This window comes from Panulirus ornatus, chromosome 16 (assembly GCF_036320965.1).
Source record: "Panulirus ornatus isolate Po-2019 chromosome 16, ASM3632096v1, whole genome shotgun sequence".
Lineage (NCBI taxonomy): Eukaryota > Metazoa > Arthropoda > Malacostraca > Decapoda > Palinuridae > Panulirus > Panulirus ornatus.
In genome coordinates, this window is record NC_092239.1 from 30,128,109 (window position 1) to 30,151,157 (window position 23,049).

Genomic DNA, 23,049 nt, shown 5'->3' on the forward strand with positions numbered 1-23,049 from the left:
TGGTCTCCCTCTTCTCCTTGTTCCCTCCACCTCCGACACATATATCCTCTTGGTCAATCTTTCCTCACTCATCCTCTCCATGTGCCCAAACCACTTCAAAACACCCTCTTCTGCTCTCTCAACCACGCTCTTTTTATTTCCACACATCTCTCTTACCCTTACGTTACTCACTCGATCAAACCACCTCACACCACACATTGTCCTCAAACATCTCATTTCCAGCACATCCATCCTCCTGCGCACAACTCTATCTATAGCCCACGCCTCACAACCATACAACATTGTTGGAACCACTATTCCTTCAAACATACCCATTTTTGCTTTCCGAGATAATGTTCTCGACTTCCACACATTCTTCAAGGCCCCCAGGATTTTCGCCCCCTCCCCCACCCTATGATCCACTTCCACTTCCATGGTTCCATCCGCTGCCAGATCCACTCCCAGATATCTAAAACACTTCACTTCCTCCAGTTTTTCTCCATTCAAACTCACCTCCCAATTGACTTGACCCTCAACCCTACTGTACCTAATAACCTTGCTCTTATTCACATTTACTCTTAACTTTCTTCTTCCACACACTTTTCCAAACTCAGTCACCAGCTTCTGCAGTTTCTCACATGAATCAGCCACCAGCGCTGTATCATCAGCGAACAACAACTGACTCACTTCCCAAGCTCTCTCATCCCCAACAGACTTCATACTTGCCCCTCTTTCCAAAACTCTTGCATTTACCTCCCTAACAACCCCATCCATAAACAAATTAAACAACCATGGAGACATCACACACCCCTGCCGCAAACCTACATTCACTGAGAACCAATCACTTTCCTCTCTTCCTACACGTACACATGCCTTACATCCTCGATAAAAACTTTTCACTGCTTCTAACAACTTTCCTCCCACACCATATATTCTTAATACCTTCCACAGAGCATCTCTATCAACTCTATCATATGCCTTCTCCAGATCCATAAATGCTACATACAAATCCATTTGCTTTTCTAAGTATTTCTCACATACATTCTTCAAAGCAAACACCTGATCCACACATCCTCTACCACTTCTGAAATATATATATATATATATATATATATATATATATATCCTGGGGATAGGGGAGAAAGAATACTTCCCACGTATTCCTTGCGTGTCGTAGAAGGCGACTAAAAGGGAAGGGAGCGGGGGGCTGGAAATCCTCCCGTCTCATTTTTTTTTAATTTTCCAAAAGAAGGAACAGAGAAGGGGGCCACGTGAGGATATTCTCTCAAAGGCCCAGTCCTCTGTTCTTAATGCTACCTCGCTAATGCGGGAAATGGCGAATAGTATAAAAGAAAAAAATATATAATATATATATATATATGTAAGAAATGTAAGAAAGTAAATTCTCGATTAACATGGGTAAAACTGAAAGTTGATGGAGAGAGTTGGGTGATTATTGGTGCATATGCACCTGGGCATGAGAAGAAAGATCATGAGAGGCAAGTGTTTTGGGAGCAGCTGAATGAGTGTGTTAGTGGTTTTGATGCACGAGACCGGGTTATACTGTTGGGTGATTTGAATGCAAAGGTGAGTAATGTGGCAGTTGAGGGAATAATTGGTATACATGGGGTGTTCAGTGTTGTAAATGGAAATGGTGAAGAGCTTGTAGATTTATGTGCTGAAAAAGGACTGATGATTGGGAATACCTGGTTTAAAAAGCGAGATATACATAAGTATACTTATGTAAGTAGGAGAGATGGCCAGAGAGCGTTATTGGATTACGTGTTAATTGACAGGCGCGCGAAAGAGAGACTTTTGGATGTTAATGTGCTGAGAGGTGCAACTGGAGGGATGTCTGATCATTATCTTGTGGAGGCTAAGGTGAAGATTTGTATGGGTTTTCAGAAAAGAAGAGTGAATGTTGGGGTGAAGAGGGTGGTGAGAGTAAGTGAGCTTGGGAAGGAGACTTGTGTGAGGAAGTACCAGGAGAGACTGAGTACAGAATGGAAAAAGGTGAGAACAATGGAAGTAAGGGGAGTGGGGGAGGAATGGGATGTATTTAGGGAATCAGTGATGGATTGCGCAAAAGATGCTTGTGGCATGAGAAGAGTGGGAGGTGGGTTGATTAGAAAGGGTAGCGAGTGGTGGGATGAAGAAGTAAGAGTATTAATGAAAGAGAAGAGAGAGGCATTTGGACGATTTTTGCAGGGGAAAAATGAAATTGAGTGGGAGACGTATAAAAGAAAGAGACAGGAGGTCAAGAGAAAGGTGCAAGAGGTGAAAAAAAGGGCAAATGAGAGTTGGGGTGAGAGAGTATCATTAAATTTTAGGGAGAATAAAAAGATGTTCTGGAAGGAGGTAAATAAAGTGCGTAAGACAAGGGAGCAAATGGGAACTTCAGTGAAGGGCGCAAATGGGGAGGTGATAACAAGTAGTGGTGATGTGAGAAGGAGATGGAGTGAGTATTTTGAAGGTTTGTTGAATGTGTTTGATGATAGAGTGGCAGATATAGGGTGTTTTGGTCGAGGTGGTGTGCAAAGTGCGAGGGTTAGGGAAAATGAGTTGGTAAACATAGAAGAGGTAGTAAAAGCTTTGCGGAAGATGAAAGCCGGCAAGGCAGGAGGTTTGGATGGTATTGCAGTGGAATTTATTAAAAAAGGGGGTGGCTGTATTGTTGACTGGTTGGTAAGGTTATTTAATGTATGTATGACTCATGGTGAGGTGCCTGAGGATTGGCGGAATGCGTGCATAGTGCCATTGTACAAAAGCAAAGGGGATAAGAGTGAGTGCTCAAATTACAGAGGTATAAGTTTGTTGAGTATTCCTGGCAAATTATATGGGAGGGTATTGATTGAGAGGGTGAAGGCATGTACAGAGCATCAGATTGGGGAAGAGCAGTGTGGTTTCAGAAGTGGTAGAGGATGTGTGGATCAGGTGTTTGCTTTGAAGAATGTATGTGAGAAATACTTAGAAAAGCAAATGGATTTGTATGTAGCATTTATGGATCTGGAGAAGGCATATGATAAGAGTTGATAGAGATGCTCTGTGGAAGGTATTAAGAATATATGGTGTGGGAGGAAAGTTGTTAGAAGCAGTGAAAAGTTTTTATCGAGGATGTAAGGCATGTGTACGTGTAGGAAGAGAGGAAAGTGATTGGTTTTCAGTGAATGTAGGTTGGCGGCAGGGGTGTGTGATGTCTCCATGGTTGTTTAATTTGTTTATGGATGGGGTTGTTAGGGAGGTGAATGCAAGAGTTTTGGAAAGAGGGGCAAGTATGAAGTCTGTTGGGGATGAGAGAGCTTGGGAAGTGAGTCAGTTGTTGTTCGCTGATGATACAGCGCTGGTGGCTGATTCATGTGAGAAACTGCAGAAGCTGGTGACTGAGTTTGGTAAAGTGTGTGAAAGAAGAAAGTTAAGAGTAAATGTGAATAAGAGCAAGGTTATTAGGTACAGTAGGGTTGAGGGCCAATTCAATTGGGAGGTGAGTTTGAATGGAGAAAAACTGGAGGAAGTGAAGTGTTTTAGATATCTGGGAGTGGATCTGGCAGCGGATGGAACCATGGAAGCGGAAGTGGATCATAGGGTGGGGGAGGGGGCGAAAATTCTGGGAGCCTTGAAGAATGTGTGGAAGTCGAGAACATTATCTCGGAAAGCAAAAATGGGTATGTTTGAAGGAATAGTGGTTCCAACAATGTTGTATGGTTGCGAGGCGTGGACTATGGATAGAGTTGTGCGCAGGAGGATGGATGTGCTGGAAATGAGATGTTTGAGGACAATGTGTGGTGTGAGGTGGTTTGATCGAGTAAGTAACGTAAGGGTAAGAGAGATGTGTGGAAATAAAAAGAGCGTGGTTGAGAGAGCAGAAGAGGGTGTTTTGAAATGGTTTGGTCACATGGAGAGAATGAGTGAGGAAAGATTGACCAATAGGATATATGTGTCGGAGGTGGAGGGAACGAGGAGAAGAGGGAGACCAAATTGGAGGTGGAAAGATGGAGTGAAAAAGATTTTGTGTGATCGGGGCCTGAACATGCAGGAGGGTGAAAGGAGGGCAAAGAATAGAGTGAATTGGAGCGATGTGGTATAAAAAAAAAAAAAAAATATATATATATATATATATATATATATATATATATATATATATATATATATATATATATATATATATATATATATATATATTCCCTGGGGATAGGGGAGAAAGAATACTTCCCACGTATTCGCTGCGTGTCGTAGAAGGCGACTAAAAGGGGAGGGAGCGGGGGGCTGGAAATCCTCCCCTCTCAATTTTTTTTAATTTTCCAAAAGAAGGAACAGAGAATTGGGCCAGGTGAGGGTATTCCCTCAAAGGCCCAGGCCTCTGTTCTTAACGCTACCTCGCTAATGCGGGAAATGGCGAATAGTTTGAAAGAAAGAGATATATATATATATATATATATATATATATATATATATATATATATATATATATATATATACACATATATACACACATATACACACACACATATATATATATACATATGAAAAATATATATATATATATATATATATGTGTGTGTGTGTGTGTGTGTGGATGTTCATAAGATGGAAAGAAACTTGGATGTTCTGGCTCTGAATGAAACAAAGCTCAATGGTAAAGGGGATGAGTGGTTTGGTTAAGTCTTGGGAGGAAAGTCAGGGGTTGGTGAGACAAGAAGAGCTTAGGATGGAGTAGGACTACTCCTGTAGCAGAAGTTGTGGGAGTATGTGATAGAGTAAGAAAGTAAATTCTTTTTCATTAAATTCCACTGCAATACCATCCAAACCTGCTGCCTTGCTGGATTTCATCTTCTGATAAGCTTTCACTACCTCTTCTCTCTTTACCAAACCATTCCACCGACCCCTCACACTTCGCACACCCCCTCGACCAAAACACCCTATATCTACCACTCTATCATCAAACATATTCAACAAACCTTGAAAATATTCACTCCATCACTACCTGTTATTACCTCCCCACTTCACCGATGTTCCCATCTGTTCTCTTGTCTTACTGAAAATGATTCAGTACACTGGACAGAAGCTAAGATACCCAATAAATATACTTAACCAGTGTCAAAATACAGCAAGGAAACATTCCTATATTGACCAAAATAATAAGCCAGAATGTAAAAGTTACCATGAGAATTTTCTTGAATGTGTTCACACCCTCAAAAAACTTAATGTACAAGTAGCATTCAAATATGAGAACACCATCAAGAAAGCCCTAATCAAAAACAGCTCATCAAATAATAAAGGTGTTGTTTACAAAGGCCCAAGTAAAAACTGTAACCAATTTTATATTGGACAATTGAAGAAAGATTTGAAGACTAGGATCTCACAACATAAATATAGTGTTAGGACAGCCCAACAGAAAAACAGCTTATTTCAACATAAAGCTGCCTTTATATAATGGCATTCTATTAATCCTTAAGCACCTCATCATGATTTATATATAAACCAATCAACAACAGCTGAATTTCAGAAATTCACCTGCAATACTATCCACTCCAGCTGCCCTGCAACATTTCTTTTTACAAGGGTTTCCACCACCTTTCCTCTTTTCACCAGACCACTTGCCATGATTCACTTCAAATACATCCATGACCTAAACACTTTACATCTGCCATCCTATCACCGTTCAATAATCCTTGAAATCACTCACTCCAACTCCTCTTTACCTCATCGCTGGTTACAAATTCCCCATTTGTCCTCTCCTCACCCATGTATACTTATGTATGTCCCTCTTTTTAACTAGGCATTGCCAATTACAAGTCTTTTCTATTCACCTTATGAATACCCCCAACTTGTACCCTACACTGCCACATTTTCCAATTTTACATTAAAATTATCCATAGCTGATACCTGATCTCTCAAATCAAAACAAGACATACACACTCTCCTGCACCCAGGATACCTGCATCTCTTCATTCTTCTCATTTCAAGATGTATAAGCATCCTAATTATCCAACTCTCATAATCCACTTTCATTTTAATCCACATCAATCTGGAGATCACTTCTCACTCTTTCATGCATTCCCATTACTCCTCCTTCAGAAGTATTATCCTTCAAAAGTATTTATTTATTTATTAATCTATTTTGCTTTGTCACTGTCTCCCACGTTAGCGAGGTAGCGCAAGGAAACAGACGAAAGAATGGCCCAACCCACCCACATACACATGTATATACATACATGTCCACACACGCAAATATACATACCTATAAATCTCAACGTAAACATATATATACACACACAGACATATACATATACACACATGTACATAATTCATACTGTCTGCCTTTATTCATTCCCATCGCCACCTCACCACACATGAAATAACAACCCCTTCCCCCCTCATGTGTGTGAGGTAGCGCTAGGAAAAGACAACAAAGGCCACATTCGTTCACACTCAGTCTCTAGCTGTCATGTAATAATGCACCGAAACCACAGCTCCCTTTCCACATCCAGGCCCCACAGAACTTTCCATGGTTTACCCCAGACGCTTCACATGCCCTGGTTCAATCCATTGACGGCACGTCGACCCAGGTATACCACATCGTTCCAATTCACTCTATTCCTTGCACGCCCCTCACCCTCCCACATGTTCAGGCCCTAATCACTCAAAATCTTTCAAAAGTATACACATTTATTAGCTCTTTCCCTCACACTAACCTCTGACTTTACCCGTAAGATATTCTTACACCATTCTTCCCCTTACCCTTAAATTTTATTTCACTTAAAGCCCCTTAAATTTTATTTCACTTAAAGCAAGAACATTCAGGTTCTTTTCCTCAAACATACTACGTATCTTTCCTTTCTCTTCATCTTGGTTGCATCCAAACACATTCAGACACCTCAGCCTGAGCTTTCAAGGAGCACTCTTTGCTTGGCACCTTCTATTCCACCTTTTAGAAACTCAATACAAGAAGGTGACGGTCTCCAGCCCCCTCCTCTATCCCTCTTAGTCATCTTCTACAAATGGAATATTTAGGAAGTTTTTTTTTCTACCCTATCCCCAGGGATAACACCTGTGTTACAAAACATCTGTGTTGACAATAATTCTTACCTAATGTTCCGGAGACAATATCAATCTTATGATGTAAACCATCTCTATCTGCAATTCCAGCCCCACTCTCACCATACAAGCCCACAGCATGCACCTCATCTACATATGTTATTGCTCCATACTTGTGTGCCACCTGAGAAATGACGAAAAGGAGTTATAAGTTTGCTCTTACACAAGTCACATGAACAAAATACTGTTTAAGAATTTCATATAGAAAGGATATTAAAATTATGATTCCTCTTATCAAAATGTTCAGCCTAGTCCTGGGCTCATATGGGTGAAGCACTCCAGTTTTTCAGCCAACAGAACATTGGGGTCAGCTTGATTAGTATTATGTATAACTGCTCTTGAATTCCTGTCTCATGGACAAGGTACCCCTCTGCAGATGAGTGACCTGAAGGCACTTCCTCCAACATAGGCATGATTAAGACTTTTGCCAATAATTCTGTGCTTACTTGTCAAGAACTGTAATCATGTCAGCCACCTTGTGCCCTTAAACTACAGTTCCTAATCATTAAATACTAACATAATCAGGCTACTAATAATTGATAATTCAACTAATTTTCAATATGACCAACCATACAAGAACAAATGGTGAAAAAGAATGAAAATCTAAGAAGTAAAATACTCCCAAAATGAAAAACAGAGAACAGACTTTGTTGGAATGTATAGTAATGACATCGCAAAACTAGGAATGCCGATCTACAAACTTTATGATAAAACAAAAGTACTTAAATTACTTAGAAAAATTAATATAAAGTAATTTGCTACATACATAAAGCAGGAGGTGCAGATTTTCTTTACCTTAATCACCTTCAAAAAGATTTATGGTTTGGTCATATTAATGATACGTGTGATTTATTGAGTATATTTTTTTCATCCCCTATATTGAGTATATTTTTTTCATCCCCTATGTGGTAGAGAAAAAAATTCTACCTCCATATTCCCTGCATGTCATAAAAGGCAACAAAAATGGGGAGGAGTAGGAGACTGGATACTCTCCCCTTCTTACATTTCAATTTCTTAAAGATGGAACAGAAGGAGCCATGAAGGGAGGGTTCATCCTCCTTGTAGGTTCAGGCTGGGGTGTCTAAATGCGTGTGGATGAGAAGGGAGGAGACATAGGTAGTATAATTGAGACGAGAAACCTGGATGTTCTGACTCTGAGTGAATCAAAACAAGGATAAGGGGGAAGAATGGTTTAGAAATATCTTCTGAGTAAAGTGAGAGGAAAAGAGCTAAAGAAGGAGTGGCACTAATCCTGAAGCACAAGATGTGCCAGTGTATAAAAGATTGCAAGGAAGTGAATTATAGACTGATGTAGTTAAAAACGGAAGTGAATGGTGAGAGATGAGTGATTACCAGTGCTTATGCACCTGGCCTTGAGAAGAAAGATCATGAGAGATGAGTGTTTTGAGATCAGCTGAGTGTGTGTCAGCAGTCTGATGGGTGATTTGAATGTGAAGGTGATTGATGTGGCAGTTGAGGGTATCACTCGAAGGCATGGGGAATTCAGTATTATGAATGGAAATGGTGAACAGCTTGTGGAGTTGTTCTTAAAATTTACAGCTGACTGGGAGTACCTGTTTTAAACAGGATGACATACATAAGTATATGCATGTGAGTTGGAAAGATGGTCAGTGGGCATTAATGGATTACAAATTAATTGACAGTTTTGTAAAATGAGAAACTTTTGGATGTAAATGTGCTGAGAGAGGCAGCTGGTGGGATGTCTGATAACTACCTTGTTGAGGCAAGTGTGAAGATTTATAGACATTTTAGGAAAAGACGAAACAATATCAGTGAGAAGAAAGTGGTGACAGTAAGTGAACTTGGAAAAGAGACATGTGAAAACATTCCAGGAGACATTGAGTTTAGAATGGCAAAAGGTTAGAGTGAATGAAGCAAGGGAGAAGAGTAAGTAATAGGAAACATTTCTGGAAGCAGAGGTAGTGTGTATGAGAGATGTAGTGACATATGAAAGGTGGGTGGTGGGGAGATTAAAAAGAGTAACGAGTGGTGGAATAAATAATGGAATAAATAAGTAATGTTGCTAGTGAAAGAAAAAAGGGAGGCACTGGGCAGTACTTACATGGAAAGTGTGTAAATGATTGGAAGATGTATGAAAGAAAGTGGCAGGGGGTGAAGAAGGTGAAGGGGATATAAAAAAGGGCAAATGAGCACTGGGGTAAGTATCAGTAAACTTTAGGGAAAAGATCTTTAGAATGGAGGTTAATATTGTTCAAAAAAACAAAAGAACAAAAAGGAACACTGGTGAAAGAAGCAAAAGGGGAAGTGGTAACATGTCGTGAAGAATTGAACAGGAGATGGATTGAGTATTCTGAAGGACTGTTGAGTTTAATGATAGGGTGGCAGATGTTGGATATTTGGATCAGGGTGGTATTTGGTAAAGAGAGAAGAGGTAGCGAAAGCAATTACGAAGGATGATATGTGGCGAGGCAGCTGGAGTGGATGGCATTACTGCTGAATTTATCAAGAACAAGGGTGATTGTGCTGCTGATTGGCTAGTTAGGATTTTTTATGTATGTATGGCTCACGGTGAAGAACATGAGGAGTGGCTGAATGCATGTACAGTGCTCTTGTATAAAGGTAAGGGGGATAAAGGTTAGCTTTCAAACTAGTGTACCTGGTAAGTTGTGTGGGAGGGTTTTGACATAAAGTGAATGCATGTACATAGCATCAAATTGGGGAAGAGCAGTGTGGTTTTATAAGTGGAAGAGGATGTGTGGATCAGGTGTTTTCATTGAAGAATGTGTGTGAGGAATACCTAGAGAAATGGATGGATTTGTATGAAGCATTTATTGATCTGGAGAAACCATACGATAGGGTTGATATAGATGCCTTGTAGAGGATCTTACCAATATACTGAGTGGAATGAAAGCTGCTAGAAGCAGCAAAGTTTTCATCAAGGGTGTATGGCATGTCTACAAGTAGGAAGAAAAGAGACTGAATAGTTCCAAGTGAAGGTTGGATGAAGTGCTGAGGTGGATAAATATGAGAGTCTAGGAGAGAGGTAGCACATTTGCTTTCTGTGGGGGATTAGAGGGCCTGGGAAGTGAGTCAGTTGTTGTTTGCTGATGATACAGTACAGATGGTAGATTTGAATGTGAAACTGCAGAAGTAGGTGAGTGAGTTTGGAAGGGTGTGTGAAAGGAGGAAGTTGAGAGTAAATGTAAATAAAAGCAATGATATTAAATTTAGTAGAATTGAGGGAAAGGTTATATTTGGGTGTGAGTTTGACTGAAGAAAAACTGGAAGAAGTGAAGTGTTTTGGATACCTGCGAAAGGACATGGCAGCAAACTGAACCATGGAAGCTGAAATAAGTCAAGTGGGTGAGGATGTGAAGATTCAGGGAGCTCTAAAGAATGTGTGGAAAGTGAGAATGTTATCTGGGAGGGGGAAAATGGCTATACTTGAAGAGACAGTGGTCCCAACATTATTATACGGATGTGAGGCTTGAGCTATAGATAAGACTGTGCGAAAGAGATTGGGTGTGTTAGAAATGAAACGTTTGAGGACAATATGCAGTGTGAAGTGGTTTGATCAAATAAGTAATGAAAGGGTAAGAGAGAGACGTGGAAATAAAAAACAGAGAGCTGAAGAAAGTGTGCTGAAAGGGTTTGCACACATAGAGAGAATTAGTAAGGAAAGGTAAACAAAGAGGATATGTGTATCAGAAGTGTGGGGAACAAGGAGAATGGGGAGACCAAATTGGAAATGACAGGATAGAGTGACAAGATTTTAAATGATCGCAGCCTGAACATGCAGGGGGGTTAAAGGCCTACAATGGGTAAAGTGAACTGGAATGATGTGGTATACAGGGGTCAATGTGCTGTCAACAGATTGAACCAAAGCACATGAAGCATCCAGAGCAAACCAAGGAAAGGTCGGTGCTTTCAGTGCAATACAAATGACAGAGAACAGAAGTGAGCAGATGCAGCCTTTCTTGGTCTGTTCCTGGCATTAACTCAGGAAAGGGCTATCATGTATAAATGAAAGAAAAGAAGGAAAGGGCCATCAATTATAAAAGAAAGAAAAAGTTTTTCAAAGAGAAATTTCATCCACTTTCTACTTGACAAATTAAAAAATCAGTTATCAAAATATATGACTCACATCACACAATTCATTCAGGGGGCACACAGCTCCGGTCATAGAATGAACAGTTTCAAAAGCCACAATCTTTGGTGTTGAAACATCAACCGAACTGAGCAATTTCTCAAGGTGTTTAGGATCATTATGCCGGAAAATGTGCTTTGGAACGCCCGAGTTGCGGATTCCTTGAATCATTGAGGCATGATTTCCTTCATCTGAGAATATGTGACAACCTGGAAAAAATTACAAACAGTGATTAAATAATGACTGGACAACTGAACAGACAGTAAAATAGCTCTTTTGACAAACTATGGGCTTAGAGGAGAGAGAATCTATATATCTGTTATCTTGTGATTTCAGAAACAATACTCCATATCATAACAATGGTCATTACAACAAAAATAGTGAAAAAATGAATAATCACTAAGGACACGAAATATGGCAAACGTAAGCAAAAAGAAGAAATGATGAAGAGGACAATTCTATATACACATATCTTTTTATTATACTTAATCGACGTCTCCCGCATTAGCAAGGTCGCACAAAGAAACAGAGGAAAGATTGGCCCAACCCACCCACATACACATATTATATTTATTTATTTTATTTTGCTTTGTCGCTGTCTCCCGCATTAGCGAGGTAGTGCAAGGAAACAGACGAAAGAATGGCCCAACCCACCCACATACACATGTATATACATACATGTCCACACACGCAAATATACATACCTATACATCTCAATGTGTACATATATATACACACACAGACATATACATATATATACATGTACATAATTCATACTGCCTGCCTTTATTTATTCCCATCGTCACCTCGCTACACATGGAATAACAACTCTCCCCCCTCATGTGTGCGAGGTAGCGCTAGGAAAAGACAACAAAGGCCACATTCGTTCACACTCAGTCTCTAGCCTTCACGTAATAATGCACTGAAACCACAGCTCCCTTTCCACATCCAGGCCCCACACAACTTTCCATGGTTTAACCTAGACACTTCACATGCCCTGGTTCTTTCCATTGACAGCACGTCGACCACGGCATACCACATCATTCCAATTCTTTCTATTCCTTGTATGCCTTTCACCCTCCTGCATGTTCAGGCCCTGATCACTCAAAATCTTTTTCACTCCATCTTTCCACCTCCAATTTGGTCTCCCACTTCTCCTCGTTCCCTCCACCTCTGACACATATATCCTCTTGGTCAATCTTTCCTCACTCATTCTCTCCATGTGAGCAAACCATTTCAAAACACCTTCTGCTCTCTCAACCACACTCTTTTTATTTCCACACATCTCTCTTACCCTTACATTACTTACTCGATCAAACCACCTCACACCACATTTTGTCCTCAAACATCTCATTTCCAGCACATCCACCCTCCTCCCTCCTCCGCACAACTTTATCTATAGCCCACATCACGTAACCATATAACATTTTTGGAACCACTATTCCTTCAAACATACCCATTTTTGCATTCCATGATAACGTTTCTCGAATTCCACACATTCTTCAACAATCCCAGAAATTTTGCCCCCTCCCCCACCCTATGATTCACTTCTGCTTCCATGGTTCCATCCGCTGCCAAATCCACTCCCAGATATCTAAAACACTTCACTTCCTCCAGTTTTTCTCCATTCAAACTTACCTCCCAATTGACTTGTCCCTCAATCCTACTGTATCTAATAACCTTGCTCTTATTCACATTTACTTTCAGCTTTCTTCTTTCACACACTTTACCAAACTCACTCACCAGTTTCTACAGTTTCTCACATGAATCAGCCAGCAGCGCACAACAACTGACTCATTTCCCAAGCTCTCTCATCCACAACAGACTGCATACTTGCCCCTCTTCCAAAACTCTTGCATTCACCTCCTTAACAACCACATCGATAAACAAATTAAACAACCATGGAGACATCACGCACCCCTGCAGCAAACCAACATTCCTTGCTCTTATTAACTCCCAAATATCTAAAACACTTCACTTCCTCCAGTTTTTCTCCATTCAAACTTACCTCCCAATTGACTTGTCCCTCAATCCTACTGTATCTAATAACCTTGCTCTTATTCACATTTACTTTCAGCTTTCTTCTTTCACACACTTTACCAAACTCACTCACCAGTTTCTACAGTTTCTCACATGAATCAGCCAGCAGCGCACAACAACTGACTCATTTCCCAAGCTCTCTCATCCACAACAGACTGCATACTTGCCCCTCTTCCAAAACTCTTGCATTCACCTCCCTAACAACCACATCGATAAACAAATTAAACAACCATGGAGACATCACGCACCCCTGCAGCAAACCAACATTCACTGAGAACTAATCACTTTCCTCTCTTCCTAAACGTACACATGCCTTACATTCTCAATAAAAACTTTTCACTGCTTCTAACACCTTGCCTCCCACACCATATACTCTTAGTACCTTCCACAGAGCATCTCTATCAACTCTTATCATATGCCTTCTCCAGATCCATAAATGCTACATACAAATCCATTTGCTTTTCTCAGTATTTCTCACATACATTCTTCAAAGCAAACACCTGATCCACACATCCTCTACCACTTCTGAAACCACACTGCTCTTCCCCAATCTGATGCTCTGTACATGCCTTCACCCTCTCAATCAATACCCTCCCATATAATTTCCCAGGAATACTCAACAAACTTATACCTCTGCAATTTGAGCACTCACTTTTATCCCCTTTGTCTTTGAAGAATGACACTATGCAAGCATTCCACCAATCCTCAGGCACCCCACCATGAGTCATACATACATTAAATAACCTTACCAACCAGTCAACAACACAGTCAGCCCCTTTTTTAATAAATTCCACTGCACAATACCATCCAAACCCGCTGCCTTGCCGGCTTTCATCTTCCGCAAAACTTTTACTACCTCTTCTCTTTTTACCAAATCATCCTTCCTAAACCTCTCACTTTGCACACCACCTTGACCAAAACACCCTACATCTGCCACTCTTATCATCAAACACACTCAACAAACCTTCAAAATACTCACTCCATCTCCTTCTCACATCACCACTACTTGTTATCACCTCCTCATTAGCCCCCTTCACTGATGTTCCCATTTGTTCCCTTATCTTATGCACTTTATTTACCTCCTTTCAAAACACCTTTTTATTCTCCCTAAAATTTAATGATACTCTCTCACCCCAACTCTCATTTGTCCTCTTTTTCACCTCTTGCACCTTTCTTTTGACTTCCTGCCTCTTTCTTGTATACATCTCCCAGTCATTTGCCTTTTTTCCCTGCAAAAATCGTCCAAATGCCTCTCTCTTCTCTTTCACTAATACTCTTACTTCTTCATCCCACCACTCACTACCCTTTCTAATCTGCCCACCTCCCACACTTCTCATGCCCCAAGCATCTTTTGCACAGGCCATCACTGCTTCCCTAAATACATCCCATTCCTCCCCCACTTCCGTTACGTCCTTTGTTCTCACCTTTTTCCATTCTGTACTCAGTCTTTCCTGGTACTTCCTCACACAAGTCTCCTTCCCAAGCTCACTTACTTTCACTACTCTCTTTACCCTAACATTCTTTCTTCTTTTCTGAAAACCTCTACAAATCTTCACCTTTGCCTCCACAAGATAATGATCAGACATCCCTCTAATTGCACTTCTCAGCACATTGACATCCAAAAGTCTCTTTTGCACGCTTATCAATTAACATATAATCCAATAATGCTCTCTGGCCATCTCTCCTACTTACATACATATACTTATGTTTTTTTCTTTTCTTTTTTTAAACTACTTGCCATTTCCCGCGTTAGTGAGGTAGCGCTAAGAACAGAGGACTGGGCCTTTTTTGGAATATCCTCACCTGGCCCCCTCTGTTCCTTCTTTTGGAAAATTAAAAAAAAAAAAAAACGAGAGGGGAGGATTTCCAGCCCCCGCTCCCTCCCCTTTTAGTCGCCTTCTACGACACGCAGGGAATACGTGGGAAGTATTCTTAATCCCCTATCCCCAGGGATATACATATACTTATGTATATCTCTTTTTAAACCAGGTATTCCCAGTCACCATTCCTTTTTCAGCACACAAATCTACAAGCTCTTCACCATTTCCATTTACAACACTGAACACCCCACATACACCTATTATTTCCTCACCTGCCACATTACTCACCTTTGCATTCAAATCACCCATCACTATAACCCGGTCTCGAGCGTCAAAACTACTAACACACTCACTCAGCTGCTCCCAAAACACTTGCATCTCATGATCTTTCTTCTCATGCCCAGGTGCATATGCACCAATAATCACCCATCTCTCTCCATCCACTTTCAGTTTTACCCATATCAATCTAGAGTTTACTTTCTTACACTCTATCACATACTCCTACCACTCCCGTTTCAGGAGTAGTGCCACTCCTTCCCTTGCTCTTGTCCTCTCACTAACCCCTACCTTTACTCCCAAGACATTCCCAAACCACTCTTCCCTTTTACCCTTGAGCTTCGTTTCACTCAGAGCCAAAACATCCAGGTTCCTTTCCTCAAAAATAGTACCTATCTCTCCTTTTTTCTCATCTTGGTTACATTCACACGCATTTAGACACCCCAATCTGAGCCTTCGAGGAGGATGAGCACTCCCTGCATGACTCCTTCTTCTGTTTCCTCTTTTAGAAAATTATGTATTGTTAGTATCATTATTGATAATAATTATTATTCGTAGTAGTAGTAATGGTATAAGGTAAGGGTATAAGGTAAGAGTAAAAGCAGAGTATTGCCAGGAAACAGTCCAAAAAGAGATTATGGGAAGAAGGATAGGATTAGTTAGAGAAGCATTGGGGGTTAAAGAATGTTAAAGTTATCCAAGGTAGAGTTAAAGGAGAATTGGGCACCAAACACAATTGCTTTGTGTACGGGAGAGATAGGTATAGTACCATCAAAACAAGAGTGAAGGAAAGGTAGAGTGACAGAAGTTGTTAGCGATGCCCTTGGAGCTACTAAAGACCAAAAAGACTTATCAGTGGATGAAGAGGAGAGGTTATCACATTTCTTTTGAATAAAGAAAAGCTTTGCCTCATGGATAATATACTTGCAAGGATTTTGGGCAATGATAAATGCAGAATGGGTGTCAGAGGAAGAAGAGGTTTTCCAAGCTTTGTTGAGGTGCCATTATTTATGCTTAGAAAGGGGATGCTGTAGGGGGAGGTGCCATTAAAACAGATAGATTTATGAGACTGATCAGATAAACCAATTAAAGGTGAGATTGTGTAGTTACAGCAGGATGGATTAGAGTTGAAAAACTTATCCAGAATATTAAGAGAGTGGTTACAGCAGTCAGGAATCTGGGCAAAAGATAATTTGTTCCAGATCATTAAGAATGGAGAATGTAAGGGCTTCAATCCCCTACCATCCGTATAGGAGGAATTCAGCCATCCCCTGTGGTGTACACTTAAATTCCTATAGTAGAGATCTTGGCTTGCAGGTGAGAGGATGCCATGGTCTCATGGCATGAATTTAGATAGTCAAAGAAATACATAAAATTTATATTATTAGGAGAACAATAGATGAAACAGAGGAAAAGTGTGGTAGTCAGTAGACAGAACTTGAGCCACATAGCATCAAAGTGTGGGGACTCAAGGACCTCACGGTGTGCAACAGGTGTGTTGATTTTGGAATGAGCACAAACATCACTCTTGAGCTGAAATTGTGAGTGGAGATTATATTGGATATGAAAAGGGGCTAGTGTATGCAAGGGAGGGGATGAGTGGAGATTCTTTTGTCGTGGCTACACCTTGATGGGAGTTCTTAGAGGGATCGGGTGTTAGAGATGTAGAGAACATCATTAGACAGCTGGGTCTCATAGAGAAGTCACATATTAGGAGAGGTACTTGACAGATAACATTAAACAGAAGAGAGGTTTCTAGAAAACTTGGAATATTGATATAGTAAACAGAAAAAGATGAAGGTTTATCATAGAGGGAGAGATCATGGGAGGGGTCCTCCCTTTCATTGGTAGTAAAGTCAGGCAGAAATCGAGATTCTTAGCATCCCAAAATGCCAGGGACTAGGGGCCATAGACTTGTTGGACTCTTAACATGATTGAATTTTAAAATGATTGATCAGACAGGACATGACAAGAGTACTTATGTGAAGAAAATATATGAGGTTTGAATAAAGTGTATGGTGCTTGTAAGAAGATGGCTGGTTATAGGCATCACTTTAATGCTCCTCTGTCTGGATAGCATTATCACTCCGGGCAGCTGCTGTCAACAGCCTACCACCTTTTAGTATAATTTTTTCTTACTTAATTGGTGTTTCATGCATTAATAAGGAAGTGTCGGGAACGGATGAAGAAAGGCTACATCAGCTCACGTCCATTCTTTAGCTATCTATATGTAATGCAGCAAAACCACAGCTCCCTATCCACAACCAGATCCTACATACCTTTTCATGGTTTACCCCATATATTTCACATGCTTTGGTTCAGACCATTGATGGCATGATAACCCCTGTATACCACATCGTTCAGTTCACTCTGTCTCATACATACTCAAGCCCTGATTGCTCAAAATATTATTCACTTCATCCTTACAACTCCAGTTTGGTTTCACCTTTCTCCATGTACTCTCCACTTCTGACATATGTTATTTTTTAATTATTCTACTTAATCACTGTTTCCCGCATCACCGAGGTTCCACAAAGAAATTGACGAAGAAATTTTCAAAGTATACATACATATACTTTTTTTTTTTTTTTTTTTTTGCTTTGTCGCTGTTTCCCGCGTTTGCGAGGTAGCGCAAGGAAACAAGACGAAAGAAATGGCCCAACCCACCCCCATACACATGTATATACATACGTCCACACACGGAAAATATACATACCTACACAGCTTTCCATGGTTTACCCCAGACGCTTCACATGCCTTGATTCAATCCACTGACAGCACGTCAACCCTGGTATACCACATCGCTCCAATTCACTCTATTCCTTGCCCTCCTTTCACCCTCCTGTATGTTCAGGCCCCGATCACACAAAATCTTTTTCACTCCATCTTTCCACCTCCAATTTGGTCTCCCTCTTCTCCTCGTTCCCTCCACCTCCGACACATATATCCTCTTGGTCAATCTTTCCTCACTCATTCTCTCCATGTGCCCAAACCATTTCAAAACACCCTCTTCTGCTCTCTCAACCACGCTCTTTTTATTTCCACACATCTCTCTTACCCTTACGTTACTTACTCGATCAAACCACCTCACACCACACATTGTCCTCAAACATCTCATTTCCAGCACATCCATCCTCCTGCGCACAACTCTATCCATAGCCCACGCCTCACAACCATACAACATTGTTGGAACCACTATTCCTTCAAACATACCCATTTTTGCTTTCCGAGATAATGTTCTCGACTTCCACACATTCTTCAAGGCTCCCAAAATTTTCGCCCCCTCCCCCACCCTATGATCCACTTCCGCTTCCATGTTTCCATCCGCTGCCAGATCCACTCCCAGATATCTAAAACACTTCACTTCCTCCAGTTTTTCTCCATTCAAACTCACCTCCCAATTGACTTGACCCTCAACCCTACTGTACCTAATAACCTTGCTCTTATTCACATTTACTCTTAACTTTCTTCTTTCACACACTTTACCAAACTCAGTCACCAGCTTCTGCAGTTTCTCACATGAATCAGCCACCAGCGCTGTATCATCAGCAAACAACAACTGACTCACTTCCCAAGCTCTCTCATCCCCAACAGACTTCATACTTGCCCCTCTTTCCAAAACTCTTGCATTTACCTCCCTAACAACCCCATCCATAAACATATACATATACATACACAGACATATACATATACACTATCTTTATTATTATACTTTGTTGCTGTCTCCCACGTTAGCGAGGTAGCGCAAGGAAACAGATGAATGAATGGCCCAACCCACCCACATACACATGTATATACTTACATGCATTTATACATACCTATACATTTCTACATATACATACACAGACATATACATACATAAACATGTATACATTCATACTTGCTGCCTTCATCCATTCCCATCACCACCCAGCCACACATGAAATGACACCCCCTCCTCCCATGCTCGCGCATGGTAGCGCTAGGAAAAGACAACAAAGGCCACATTCGTTTACACTCAGTCTCTATCTGTCATGTGTAATGCACCGAAACCTCAGCTCCCTTTCCACATCCAGGCCCCACAAAACTTTCCATGGTTTACCCAAGATGTTTCACATGCCCTGGTTCAATCCAATGACAGCACATCGAGCCCAGTATACCACATCATTCCAATTCACTCTATTCCTTGCACGCCTTTCACCCTCCTGTATGTTCAAGCCAAGCTGAAAATCTTTTTCACTCCATCCTACCACATCCAGTTTGGTCTGCCACTTCTCCTTGTTCCCTCCGCCTCTGACACATATCCTCTTTGTCAATCTTTCCTCACCCATTCTCTCCATGCAACCAAACCATTTCAATACGCCCTCATCTGCTCTCTCAACCGCACTCTTTATTACCACACATCTCAATTACCCTTTCATTACTTGATCAAACCACCTAACACTACATATTGTCCTCAAACATCTCATTTCCAACACGTCCACCCTCCTCCTCCGCACAACCCTACCTATAGCCCATGCCTCGCAACCTTATAACATTATTGAAACCACTATTCCTTCAAACATACCCATTTTTGCTCTCCGAGATAACATTCTCATCTTGCATACATTCTTCAACGCTCCCAAAACCTTCGCCCCCTGCCTCACCCTGTGACTCATTTCTGCTTCCATGGTTTCATCCGCTGCGGATACATATATATACATGTACATATACTTGCTGTTTTCATCCATTCCCATCTCCACCCCACCACACAGGAAAATAGCAAACTCCCCCTCCAGTGAGGTAGTGCCAGGAAAAGACAAGTAACATTCATTCACACTCAGTCTCTAGCTGTCATGTGTAATGCACCGAAACCACAGTTCCCTTTCCACATCCACGCCCCACAAAACTTTCCGTGGTTTACCCCAGACGCTTCACATGCCCTGGTTCAATCCATTGACAGCATGTCGTCCCTCGTATACCACATCGTTCCAGTTCACTCTATTCCTTGCACTCCTTTCGTCCTCCTGTATGTTCAGGCTCCAATTGCTCAAAATCTTTTTCACTCCATCCTTCCACCTCGAATTTGGTCTCCTGCTTCTCTTTCTTCCCTCCACCTCTGAAACATATGTCCTCTCTGTCAATCTTTCCTCACTCATTCTCTTCATGTGACCAAACCATTTCAACACACCCTCTTCTGCTTTTTCAACCACACTCCTTTTGTTAGCACACATCTCTCTTACCTTTACATTGCGTACTCAATCATTTCGTTTCCAACGCATCCACCCTCCTCAGCACAACCCTATCTATACCCCATGCCTCACAGCCATATAACATTGTTAGAACCACTATTCCTTCAAACATAGCAATTTTTGCTCTCTGAGATAATGTTCTCGCCTACCACACATTCTTCAACACTCTAAGAATCTTCGCCCCCTCCCCCACCCTGTGACTCACTTCCACTTCCATGGTTCTATCTGCTGCTAAGTCCAATCCCAGATATCTAAAACACTTCACTTCCTCCTGTTTTTCTCCATTCAAACTTACTTTCCAGTTAACTTGTCCCTCCACCCTACTGAATCTAATAACTTTGCTCTTATTCACATTTACTCTCAAGTTTCTCCTCTCACACACTTTACCACTCAGTCACCAACCTCTGCAGTTTCTCACCCAAATCAGCCAGCAGAGCTGTATCATCAGCGAACAACAACTGACTCACATCCCAAGCCCTCTCATCCACAACAGACTGCATACTTGGCCCTCTCTGCAAAACTCTTGCATTCACCTCCCTAACCACCCCATCCATAAACAAATCAAATACCCAAGGAGACATCATGCACCCCTGCCGCAGACTGACATTCACTGGAAACCAATCACTTTCCTCTCTTCCTACTCATACACATGCCTTACATCCTTGGGAAAAACTTTTCACTGCTTCCAGTAACTTAACTCCTGCACCATAAACTCTTAAAACCTTCCACAAAGCATCTCTATCAACCCTATCATATGCCCTCTACAGATCCGTAAATGCTACATACAAATCCATCTGTTTTTCTTAGTATTTCTCACATACATTCTTCAAAGCAAACACCTGATCCACACATCCTCTACCTCTTCTGTCAAGTACCTCTCCTAATATGAGACTTCTCTATGAGACCCAGCTGTCTAATGATGTTCCCTACATCTCTGACACCCGATCCCTCTAAGAACTCCCATCGAGGGGTGGCCACGACAAAAGAATCTCCACTCATCCCCTCCCTTGCATACACTAGCCCCTTTTTCATATCCAATATAATCTCCACTCACAATTTCAGCTCAAGGGTGATGTTTGTGCTCATTCCAAAATCAACACACCTGTTGCACACCTTGAGGTTCTTGTGTCCCCACACTTTGATGTTATGTGGCTCAAGTTCTGTCTACTGACTACCACACTTTTCCTCTGTTTCATCTATTGTTCTAATAATATAAATTTTATGTATTTCTTTGACTATCTAAATTCATGCCATGAGACCATGGCATCCTCTCACCTGCAAGCCAAGATCTCTACTATAGGAATTTAAGTGTACACCACAGGGAATGGCTGAATTCCTCCTATATGGATGGTAGGGGATTGAAGCCCTTACATTCTCCATTCCCAATGATCTAGAGCAAATTATCTTTCACCCAGATTCCTGACTGCTGTGACCACTCTCTTAATATTCTGGATAAGTTTTTCAACTCTAATCCATCCTGCTGTAACTACACAATCTCACCTTTAATTGGTTTATCTGATCAGTCTCATAAATCTATCTGTTTTAATGGCACCTCCCCCTACAGCATCCCCTTTCTAAGCATAAATAATGGCACCTCAACAAAGCTTGGAAAACCTCTTCTTCCTCTGACTCCCATTCTGCATTTATCATTGCCCAAAATCCTTGCAAGTATATTATCCATGAGGCAAAGCTTTTCTTTATTCAAAAGAAATGCGATAACCTCTCCTCTTCATCCACTGATAAGTCTTTTTGGTCTTTAGTAGCTAAGGGCATCGCTAACAACTTCTGTCACTCTACCTTTCCTTCACTCTTCTGTTTTGATGGTACTATACCTATCTCTCCCGTACACAAAGCAACTGTGTTTGGTGCCCAATTCTCCTTTAACTCTACCTTGGATAACTTTAACATTTTTTAACCCCCAATGCTCCTCTAACTAATCCTATCCTTCTTCCCATAACCTCTTTTTGGACTGTTTCCTGGCAATACTCTGCTTTTACTCTTACCTTATACCATTACTACTACTACGAATAATAATTATCAATAATAATAATAATAATAATAATAATAATAATAATAATAATAATAATCTTTCTTTTTCTTTCAAACTATTCGCCATTTCCCGCATTAGCGAGGTAGCGTTAAGAACAGAGGACTGGGCCTTTTTGGAATATCCTCACCTGGCCCCCTCTGTTCCTTCTTTTGGAAAATTAAAAAAAAAAAAACGAGAGGGGAGGATTTCCAGCCCCCCGCTCCCTCCCCTTTTAGTCGCCTTCTACGACACGCAGGGAATACGTGGGAAGTATTCTTAATCCCCTATCCCCAGGGATAATAATAATAATAATAATAATAATAATAATAATAATAATACATAACTTTCTAAAAGGGGAAACAGAAGAAGGAGTCACACGGGGAGTGCTCATCCTCCTCGAAGGCTCATATTGGGGAATCTAAATGTGTGTGGATGTAACCAAGATGAGAAAAAAGGAGATAGGCACTATTT

At 41.0% G+C, this 23,049-nt stretch overlaps 1 protein-coding gene across 12 annotated transcripts in view; it reads right to left on the reverse strand.

The window, feature by feature from the left end:
• The window catches only part of Alas (5-aminolevulinate synthase), a 141,896-nt gene that overhangs the window by 19,323 nt on the left and 99,524 nt on the right, over positions 1-23,049 (reverse strand). For all 12 annotated transcript variants that reach the window (XM_071671429.1, XM_071671422.1, XM_071671428.1 and 9 more), the window contains 2 exons: positions 11,201-11,412; positions 7,066-7,198 (listed from right to left, as the gene is read on the reverse strand). In XM_071671429.1, the coding sequence (XP_071527530.1) occupies positions 7,066-7,198; positions 11,201-11,412 (345 nt within the window). The remainder of the gene's footprint in view (positions 1-7,065; positions 7,199-11,200; positions 11,413-23,049) is intronic.